Source organism: Cydia strobilella, chromosome 1 (genome assembly GCF_947568885.1).
Source record: "Cydia strobilella chromosome 1, ilCydStro3.1, whole genome shotgun sequence".
Lineage (NCBI taxonomy): Eukaryota > Metazoa > Arthropoda > Insecta > Lepidoptera > Tortricidae > Cydia > Cydia strobilella.
The window spans coordinates 61,413-73,022 of NC_086041.1; the positions used below are offsets into that span (position 1 = coordinate 61,413).

Here is an 11,610-nt window from a genome sequence, read left to right on the forward strand (position 1 = left end):
TTCCTCAGTCGACAGAAGCATGTTTATGTCACAAAATGTTTTTTTTTCTTCTGACATCGGGTTTTTTAAGTTAAGTGGTGATTTGATTAATTAGCACTCACTTCCTCATGATGGTCTCTGGCACGGAGTATCGTCGGCGCAGCAGGCCGGGCGAGGCGCCTGCGCGCGCAGGTTCGACGTGCGGCATGGCGGGGGCGGGCGGGCAGGCGGGCGCGGGAGGGGCGCTCGCGCACCATGTGCAAGGGCTTGACAGCTGACTCGCGAGCCTGAAACTTATGAGGCGTGAGTCAGAACGGTGAGAGAAAATGACAAACACTTTAAGGGATATCAGGTTCGGACAGAAGTAGCATATACTTCTTTCTTGACATTTTTATTGGCATGTTTGTGTCAGGTACCCCGTATCACAGATTACTAATAGTTCTTATTAAGTACGCGCAAAAACTTATAGAAATTAATGCGGCTCGTTGCGCGTTTCGCACGCGAATACCTGCCGGCTCACTGAGTCGCACAATTATATTAAGACGACTGTACCGTACGGTATTGGAAATCGATGATTTATCTATGGCATGGCGGTAGGAATCGGAGCGAGGCGTAGAAAACATGTAAATAGCATGCAGATGCAGCGAGATCTCTCCGCGCGGCTCTAGCGGCGCGGGCGCACACCGGTGCGGGCGCCGGGACTTATGAATTATTTACCAATCTTTGTAGACATGAAACCGTTTATTACCTTGTGTTAAAGATCGAGATAATTCAACACTTCATGAAGGACCGGCGTAATCTATACCTTAACCTGCAATACTAAGAATAAATGAATATTTTAACGTCATGCAAGCGTATTTTGAACATTTTTTCTCTAGCTAAATCTAGTAATAAGAGAGCGGCTATATATATGTGTAGGTACAAAAAATAATAACTTGATTGTGCAGGTTTTTTTTTGTGATTTTAGGCACAATTTTGTCGAGAATATACAAAGATAGTTAGATAACCAGTTTTCCTGCTTTTCGTCATGGTCCAAATTAACGACATACGTCTCGACGTAAGTGATGGTTTCAGAATCACAATACAAATAAGGAAATAGATAGTCGCGGTAAGGCAATAAATGCGAATTAACAATTTGATTGAATTTGTTATCGAGAAATACGAGAAACACTAAAATCCCTTAATTGTGTGCCCCTTTTAATTACCAACACCAGCTGACTGAGATGGGGTGACTCAACTACCCCAGTACCTAATCTTCCATCTAGACATATTTACATAAGAACAAAACACAGAAATAAAATCTCCCCGGCTCCAATCTCTCCAAAACTCAAGCAGACGCCAACTACAAATAAATGAAGTAAATTAAGCACTGGTTTCCAAAATGTATCACTGACCGGTATTGATAGATAATCTTGTGTATCTCGGTGGGAGGCGGTCGCGTGACTGCATCCGAGATGCTCAGAGACCGAGTACTGTACCGACTGTACGCCGCCGCTGATTGCCGCGGTAACGGCGCTTCATTAACTAATGATAATGAACTAACAGTTGTTACCAGCCGCTATCCTAATTATCTGGTACATTAATTGCTAAACGAATAGGTACTACAACGTAGGTAAGGGTGAATTTGAGCAAGTTTGTCAATGCAAATCGTTTTTTTCCAGATCGCAATTTTTGCCATTCGCAATTTTTACCATTTTATTTTTTCTCAATAGCTTCCTTTCCCGAAAGCATTTCTAACCATTCGCATATTTTCCCATTAATTTTATTTTCCAGTATGTTATTTTCCTGTTACGTTTTCTAACCATTCGCATAATTTAGATATGTAATATGTATTCTTATTATAATATATGAGACAGTAATTAAAAAATAACTTCTTTTGTAAATCTGTATCGTACAATAAAATAAGTCGGTTCTGGCGCACTGTTTCGCTCGCAGTTTACCTAACACACTTGCGAACAACAAACAAACTAAAAGTTGCTAATGGCAAACATCGCGATCTGGAAAAAACGATTTACGGAAAAGGGAGTACACGCTCCATTTGTGGCATAAAAAAGAAACGTAGATTAGATATCAGACAGAGAAATGTAACGATTGGTATTTATAATCATTTAAATAGGTACTCGACCTAATTAGAGATCTATATTGCATTTTTGACATAGTCCAGAAGCCGTTTAAGCACTTAAGAGCCAACAGGAGCCGAGACCAAACTCAATTTTGAGATTTGAAAGAGAATATCGTCGTCGCGCTGACGGGGGCGGTACCGCGTACCGAGGGACTATCCCAGTGTGTGTGGTGCACGCACACCGACGCGCACGTTATTTGCGCTCCTCGCCGGCCTCACGCCGCTCGCGTTTTTAGTAACTAAATTCAATATCCTTCTACAACCTGCAATCTAATTAACATTTCGAGTTACAGAATAGTAAAAAAACATAACATAACATGGACATACAAGAAAACATTGTTAAAAACATACAAGATAACGGCTGTTAAATTAATCCAATTAAATATTTTTAAATATGATAAACAAAAATATTAAATTATAGTCGTGAGTATTTTAAAAGTAAAACTCCCTTATACCTTGATTTTAAACAAAGTATTTTACTTATAACTTACTTGGTTCGTATGAATTAGTGACATACCTAATTAAAAAAGAAAGCTATAACTCCCGCGGGAACAATATAGGCCTTTTCCCTTCAGTACACCTGCATGAAATCTTTTCGAGCAAGCGTCTTGAAAAACAAATTTGCCGCTCTCCGGCTCCGTTGAATAGAAAAAAAGAAAGCCTCAGGTTAGATAAAATTATCATAATAAAGAAACATGTGACATGTGATATTTCTTACTTTGATGTAATTATACAGTTTTATTGATGGTCCGTTTTTTTATTTATGTGTCAGATTTTGATAAAAATAGGTATAAATTGAAGAGCTCCTAATTCTGATCGGAATAAATATGAAACCCAATAAATAAATAAATAATAATAAATATTAAATCAATATTATAGGACATTCTTACACAGATTGACTAAGTCCCACGGTAAGCCCAAGGAGGCTTGTGTTATGGGTACTCAGACAACGATATACATAATATATAAATACTTAAATACAAATAGAAAACACCCATGACTCAGGAACAAATATCTGTGCTCATCATATCATATCATCGAACCCAGGACCATCGGCTTCACAGGCAGGGTCACTACCTCCTAGGCCAGACGACCGGTCGTCGCCCAATATTTTGGGACAATAGTCTAGTCTACAAAAGGTTCAAGGTGGTGAAAAAAATAGTGTAAGCTGTTCGCATAAAAAAAAACCGCAAATCGATGTACAGGTTAGCCGTTTGGTACACGTATATACTAACTACAAAACAAAAATTTTAACCCGCAGTTCCTAAAAAAAAATCCCTTAGGAGGGGAGTGCTGAAACCTTTTTTTGTATAAAAAAAAACTTTTTTTTTAAACCTATCGTATACTTCTCATCTATCATACGAAAGGGCTTTTTGAAGCGATTCTGAAAATATACCACATCATTGCATTTTAGCCATTTTTAGGGTTCCGTAGCCAAATGGCAAAAAACGGAACCCTTATGGATTCGTCATGTCTGTCTGTCTGTCGTCCGTCCGTATGTCACAGCCACTTCTTTCCGAAACTATAAGAACTGTTGAAACTTGGTAAGTAGATGTATTCTGTGAACCGCATTAAGATTTTCACTCAAAAATAGGAAAAAAAAAATTTTAGGGGTTCCCCATACTTAGAACTGAAACCCAAAAATTTTTTTTTTCATCAAACCCATACGTGTGTGGTATCTATGGATAGGTCTTCAAAAATGATATTGAGGTTTCTCATATATTTTTTTTCTAAACTGAATAGTTTGCGCGAGACCGAGAGACACTTCCAAAGTGGTAAAATGTGTAACCCCCCCTCTAACTTCTAAAATAAGAGAATGATAAAACTGAAAAAATATATGATGTACATTACCTTGCCAACTTTTACCGAGAACTGGTTTGAACGAGATCTAGTTAGTAGTTTTTTTTTAATACGTTATAAATCGTAAACCGCAATTTACCTTTCACTCACGTTTCACATAAAAATACATTGTTTAAATTGTGTAATGTACGGAACCCTCGGCGCCCGATTCCGATTCGCACTTGGCCGGTTTTTTCTTAAATTGAAGGTTGTGATGGGGTCACGTTCGCCGGGGCGGTCGCGGCCTCATACACCTCCCTTGTTCCAGACGGGAGCAAGGGTTTCCTAGTTAGCTCAGAGGAGAGAGAGGGTGCAGAGTGAGACAAGGAAACACAGGTTTAATGCTGTAGTATAAATCGGCGGGCTTTTATGCCGGTTTATTATAAATCAAGATTACTTAGGTCTAGGTATCCTAAGCTAGGTACGACGCGGGGTGGCTTCTAATTATCGCAACGGTACGGCGCGGACCCTAAGCTACTCGCGGATTCGGGAACGGTATCCCCTAAGGGTGAAGGGGATGGCGAGACGGGAAGGATATGCGAATCGGGGGGGAGCGCCTAGGGTGCCTACGCGTCTAAAACACGCCGGCTCTGACCAGGGCGATAGGGAGTATCAAGGGTGCCTACGCGTCTAAAACACGCCGGCTCGGACCAAGATACAGGGTAGGACGGGTTACGTAATCCAGGTGCCTACGCGTCTGAAAACACGCCGGCTCTGACTGGGCTACGGGAATCAGGAAGGGTCGGAGGGGAACCGGGTGCCTACGCGTCTGAAAACACGCCGGCTCGACCGGGAGATCAGCTGTCCTCACTGCGGAAGGCCGTGAGCCCAACTGACGGTGTTGCATGGGCGCGCGCCGCTTTTATACGCTCGGCCCGGCGCGCGACGGGTGGGGCGAGTGGGCTGGCACTCGATCGGTGGCCGCGGCTCGATAGGTAGCTCCGCTGTCTGTCACGTGGCCGTTGCATGATGTTGTAATGCGCGGCTAGGCGCGCCATTACAGTCCCGTCACCCGTCTGGAGATTTTTACCTATGGGGAAAATCACCGTTAGAATATGCTGGCTGAAAGACGATACCATTTTTTTTTTTAATTCTTATTATTATTATTTTTTATTTACTGGATGCTATAATGTTTATCTCTCATTTTTGTATTTATTCTCAGTATTCGTCTTCCTATTTGCAACACGTTTATTTATTTTGAGCCTACGTTCTCTGTTTGACCCGCGTCTTGTTTTTTTTAAAGTTATTTATTGTAAGTATATTCCCACTATATTGTTGTTCACTTGACTTAATGTTACCAATTCACTTCACTGTTATGTACTTACTTGGTCTGTAACCTATTCTTTCTATGTGCTTGTATCATTCTATTCTATTTATTCACTATGTCGCGGGTTTATTTATGTTTATATTAAGTATCTATTGCGGTTTACTGGTCACACTTGATTGCACGGTAATTATTCTTCATTTTATTACTTTACTTTATTTAAACAATAGGTTTTTTTATACACATTTTTTTAATGCTTCTACGGTACTTAAATCTGCTGACGGTTTTTTTTTACTACACTTTATTACGGTTTTTTTTTTACTACACTATTTGTTTTTCTTATTACGGTACTTTAATATAATCACTGTTATATTTTTATATTATTTCACTTCACAATTTTTTTTATTTAGTCTTCTTTTTTCCCCCTTTTTCCTTTCCGGTGACGTTCGTAGGGCGGGTGCGCCTGCCGCGTTCGCGGCCTCCTCGTATGGCCGTGTTGTTGGCCGCCGTTCCTCTTTCTGCCCGCCCTGCGCGTCCTTTTCTTGTTTCCGCCCTCCGTGTCTGGTCTCGAGGACGGTGCCGGTGCCAGGGGGCTGGCGATCTGTAACTTACTTTTTCTTATCCATCCTATCTCTATTTTTCTTTTATTAAATTGACGTTTAAGGGTCCCATGTTCCATCTCTGAAGTCGGTTCGTGTCCGCGCTGCGTGGTTTGTGTTTTCCGAATTTTCTTCTTCCGGTTGTATTTTGTCGCTAGTCTGTGTGTGCTGCGTAAGGTTCGCTTTTGCTCGTCGGCGCGTGACTCGGTTTGCGGTGTATTTACCTTTTTCGGATATCTGGTCAATCTTACGGAAATCTACCTGTGGGAGCGGGTACGCATCTTCTTCGGATATCTGGCTAAGCTTACGGTAATCTGCACGGAATCGGTACTGACCTGACAGTTTTTCCACTGGTACTAAGGGGAAACTACGTGAGCTATGGGACTTCTCGATCACGCCCTGTTGAAGCATGTCACTCACGTGTTTGTCAGTTATTTCTTGCTGTTTCGGATTTCGCGGATTGTATTTCTGTTTTACGGGTCCTGTGTGCTTTAGTTCTATTTTGTGATGTACCTCTGTGAACGGTGTGGTTGGCTGCTGTTGACTGGATTCGGCGGTTATGCTATTCTGGTTTTCTTCTGGAGTGTCTACTTTTTGCTTGTCCTCTCCGTTTTTCGGATTTTTTCTCTGGGTATCTTTGTCATCGGGGTCTTCTTCGTCTTGGCTCTCTCCTGGCCATTTTATTGACATTCCAAGTCGTTTCGGGACGTCCATTCCTATTATAATGACGGCAGTACCCTCAGCCAGTGTCTGATTTTTACCTCTTTGACTTCTATGTCGACCAACAAGTTGTTGTGGGTTTGTGTCCTGGTCCCATTCGCTAGTATTACTTCTCTTGTTTTTAGCTTATTTTGGTACGCGATGTTCTTACATTCATTATATACTTGCTGGTTGATGTACGTGTTGGTGGATCCTGTGTCTATTACGCCTCGGTATTTTCTTCCCATTATGTGCAAATCGGTGTATATGCGGTTGTCGCTCGCCTGTGGGCTATCGGCTGCTCCTAACTTTTCCTGCCCTATCCAGGTTGCTTTCCTGCAGCAGGCCTTACTCAGCACTCCCAGTTTTCCACACTGGCTGCAAAACACTTGGCGTCTGCCCCTGCAGGCGTCCGCGTTATGTCCCGGTTTCCCACAGGACCAGCAGCTGGTCTTGGGGTCGTACTTCGGATGCACTGTGTGGCTCGTACTCTCTCTCGGTTCGGGTTTCGGTTTCTGGTTGTCGCTGCGTCGGTCGTCCCTACCTTGGGTCGTTTGTTCGCTACTTGCTTGTTTGTCCTCCCTCCATTTGTTGTTGTCACTGGCGTCTCGCCACGCTCCTGACGACGTCGTTGCACCGTACGTGGGTGTCCTTATATTTTCATACTCGGTTCCTAATTTCAATAGTTCTGGTAAGGTCTTATAGTCTTGCCTTTTAATGTATAGCTTGTAGCTATGTAACATATTCTCGTGGATGCGGTGTAACTTCGCTGCTTCGTCGAGACTTCCGTACCTACGCATCAGCGTCAGAATGTCTGTGACGTAGTCGGTAAACCTCTCCTGGGCTCCTTGCTTTCTAGTGACAATTCTGGCTATGAGATCCTCTTCATAATTGGCCGGGTAGTAGTACAGCTTAAATGTTTGCAGGAATTGATTCCAATCGGTCCATGAGTCTACGTAATTTCTGTACCAGAGCAGTGCCCTACCTTTTAAGATGCGTGGTAATGCTGCTAATATATCTTCCTTCTTAATCTTGCTCGCCTTGATGAGTTCTTCTAGCCTTTCTATGAACTCGACGGCGTCGTCTGTGGTCTCAAATGACAGGTTCCACTCTTTTATTAGCTTTGTTATTACCTTTGCATTGTTCTCTGCCATCTTTTCGGCTTCTTCCTCCTTCAGGATCTCCACCAAGCCCTTGTGTATCTCCTCTATGGTTAAGCCTTCAGTCGGTACGCCACGTGCCGTGGCTTCTTGTATTAATTCAGGTTTTTTCAGTCGGTATATCCAACTTGTAGGCATTTCTGATACCTACCGGTAAGCAGCGGTGTACGGTGTACGGTTGTCCGTGCGGGAGTTTATTTTTTTATTTTTTTTTAACCTTATTACTTGGATGGAGCGTCGGGGGTCCTGGTGTACCTCTGTGCGGGCTAGGTGTACTCTACGGGTGGGCGGGATGCGACAGTCCCAGTTACCTCGGTGCGGTGATGCTACGTGTAGCGGCTGTATGGAATATATGAGTACACGGGGCGGTATATGTTAAATATTTATTTATTTATTTATTCTGTCCTCTCTCGAGCAATGGTTCCTTCCAGGATACCTTATGGACTCCTACGTGAGTTTTTTCGTTGGGCGCCAGATGTGATGGGGTCACGTTCGCCGGGGCGGTCGCGGCCTCATACACCTCCCTTGTTCCAGACGGGAGCAAGGGTTTCCTAGTTAGCTCAGAGGAGAGAGAGGGTGCAGAGTGAGACAAGGAAACACAGGTTTAATGCTGTAGTATAAATCGGCGGGCTTTTATGCCGGTTTATTATAAATCAAGATTACTTAGGTCTAGGTATCCTAAGCTAGGTACGACGCGGGGTGGCTTCTAATTATCGCAACGGTACGGCGCGGACCCTAAGCTACTCGCGGATTCGGGAACGGTATCCCCTAAGGGTGAAGGGGATGGCGAGACGGGAAGGATATGCGAATCGGGGGGGAGCGCCTAGGGTGCCTACGCGTCTAAAACACGCCGGCTCTGACCAGGGCGATAGGGAGTATCAAGGGTGCCTACGCGTCTAAAACACGCCGGCTCGGACCAAGATACAGGGTAGGACGGGTTACGTAATCCAGGTGCCTACGCGTCTGAAAACACGCCGGCTCTGACTGGGCTACGGGAATCAGGAAGGGTCGGAGGGGAACCGGGTGCCTACGCGTCTGAAAACACGCCGGCTCGACCGGGAGATCAGCTGTCCTCACTGCGGAAGGCCGTGAGCCCAACTGACGGTGTTGCATGGGCGCGCGCCGCTTTTATACGCTCGGCCCGGCGCGCGACGGGTGGGGCGAGTGGGCTGGCACTCGATCGGTGGCCGCGGCTCGATAGGTAGCTCCGCTGTCTGTCACGTGGCCGTTGCATGATGTTGTAATGCGCGGCTAGGCGCGCCATTACAAGGTAAAGAATTTTCAAAACATACCAAGTTTGGGCTCCTCCAGATACGATATGGCTGATTTTTTTTGTACAAATGATACGTGATATCCTCATATGTAACCCCAAAAAAGCAATAAAAAATTTATTTAGTTTTTTTTTTTCAATACAAAGTGACACAGTTCTACTTAACCCTTTAACTTGACCCCAAACTTGGTGTGTTTTGAAAATTCTATTTGTTTTAATTTACAAAAAAATGGCTAAAATGTAATGATGTGGTATAATTTTAGAATCGCCTCAGAAAGCCCTTTCGTATGATACCACACACGATAGGTTTTTGAAAAAAAAATGTTTTTTTTTCATACAAAAAAAATGTTTCAGCATCCTAAGGGATTTTTTTTAGAAACTGCGGGTCAAAAATTTTGTTTTGACCTCTTAGTATGCGTGTGCCAAACGGCTAACCTGTACATCGATTTGCGGTTTTTCTTTGAAATTGGGCTTGTACGGCTGCCACTAATAGAGATACTAACTCCTAAAAATACGTATGATACCTCATTGGATTCAGAATGATGTCTAGAAAAATGTATTCGAAGCGTTTATTCCCACATAAAAAAAGTTCAAAGCTATTAACAAAAAACCGCCAAGTGCGAGTCGGTTCCGTACCATTACGCAAAAAACGGCAAAAAATCCCGTTTGTTGTTTGGGAGCCCCACTTAAAAAAATATTTTATTCTGTTTTTAGTATTTGTTGTTATAGCGGCAACAGAAATACATCATCCGTAAATATTGCAACTTTTTAGCTATCACGGTTCACGAGATACAGCCTGGTGACAGACGGACAGGCAGATTGACAGACAGACAGACAGATATTATTTTAAAGGTATTAAATATTCTTTTAAAAATTAGGAAATAATATGGTGTATTTAAAACATATCATGGAATATACTACGGTTATAAATTGATATTATGTAAAGTAATTTTTTCAAAAAGTTAGGCAATTATTAAGTAACCACATTTTTCTCGAACTTTCGTCTTTGTTTTAAATTAAAAAAAAAAGAAAATAATTGGCGTAAAAAGTATTTCGCCTCGTGGAGCCCCTTTCATGAGATCACGTCACAAAAGTTTTAATAAAATTAATACTTTGTTTAAAATAAATTTTTGAATAATAGTGAAAATTGTAAAATATAAAGCAATATAATAATACGTACTTAGAACTGATACTTTTCTAAATAAAGAATGAATAAACTAAATTGTGTAATTAATTTTTAGTGCAAATCACCACAATTTGCTTCTAAAGAGCAAATCTGTGACCAAAAATTATATATAGTTTTAATTTTTCGTTCGTATATTCAGATTTGTGTATGAAAATGTGAAACTATTATTTCTAAAATAAATTATTCGTCCCTAATTTACACAAAATTTATACCAAATTTGATCTCATATCAAGAGATAGGTAGAAATAGAGGCAAACTGGACCGCAGAAGCCGACTTTTCCCCTCCCTTTTTGGGGGGTAGCCAGGACTTAATCTCGTAGCTAGTGCGTCAGCTCAGCTTTGTATGAACCAAGGAATAATAAATAGTGTTAAACGATATCCCCTGAGGCCAAAGTGCATACTCACTTTACTTACTTCGCCTACTAAGAGGCAAATCGCGACTTTGTTATGGTTTATCGATAACTTATCACATCACTAGATTATCGACTTTCAATGTCGACTATTGCCCATCACTTTTCTGTCCGTGTACGTATTTAGAAACTTGACCCCGCCCCTAAAATTAGTGCGATAAGGACAACTGCAGCTTAGGCGAAAAATCCTGCGTAAAAATCTCAAAAATCGAGGTTTCGTACTCGACTGTTTCCTCCTCCAAAACTTAAGCAATCGTAACCAAATTTGGAAATCTAAATGATTATGAAATTGTCTGTGTCGGACTGTTTTGATTTTTTGGCTAATTGATACCAGTTTTGAATACCACGCCTCTCATTGCGGCATAGTCAGTGAGGCCATTTTTGGCCATGTTTGAAGGGCTCTAGCGCCTTAAAAAACAAAAATATCAAAAAAAGCAAAACACACCGACACAGATATTGACAATATTAATCTATGTTGAAAAAATCATTCCTCTAGCTTCAAAAACCAGGGAGGAAACAGTCGAGTACGTTTGTATGGAGAAATGACCACTCCTGTTGGCTCTTAAGTTGCGCTGCGCTCGAGTCGGGATGGGGACTGGACGGGAAGTGGGTCAATCGGGCGATCATGTTAATTGCGCAATACTCGAGCAGGCGGTCGATCGCTCTCGCTGCCGCTGCGCTTCCGACGCGGGACGCGGGCGCGGCGGTCAGTGGACGCGAACTGAGCCCGCTGGCAGATAGGACGGGGATGCACTTGCGACAAAAAAAATATTCAATTGACTGACTTGACCTTTGCAATTTTGTAGATACAATTTAATCTCAGGTTTTTATAGATGTATTGTCGTCAATTTGAATGTAACATGACTAATCTGATCTGCACCAATATTGACCAATATAAACGAACCAATGCTCTTCCGAACCGGACCCATTGTCATAACATTATTTTGTAACCAACACATTGGAGATCGACTGTTCCGTTGACCCCTACTGAATTGTCTTAAGCTTCTTAAAGCTTACCTAGTCAAATAAGTTCAAATAATATTTTTTCTTCTTCTTCTACGATATATGAGACACAAAATGGC

At 42.2% G+C, this 11,610-nt stretch overlaps 1 protein-coding gene across 2 annotated transcripts in view; it reads right to left on the reverse strand.

The window, feature by feature from the left end:
* Nucleotides 1-11,610, reverse strand: part of LOC134748018 (mediator of RNA polymerase II transcription subunit 1.1-like) — a 29,959-nt gene that overhangs the window by 2,849 nt on the left and 15,500 nt on the right. The window contains exon 3 of one of the 2 annotated variants that reach the window (XM_063682815.1): nucleotides 102-272. In XM_063682815.1, coding sequence (XP_063538885.1) covers nucleotides 102-187 — 86 coding nt within the window. In that variant the 5' untranslated portion in view covers nucleotides 188-272. The remainder of the gene's footprint in view (nucleotides 1-101; nucleotides 273-11,610) is intronic. The other variant, XM_063682766.1, reaches the window with a different exon arrangement.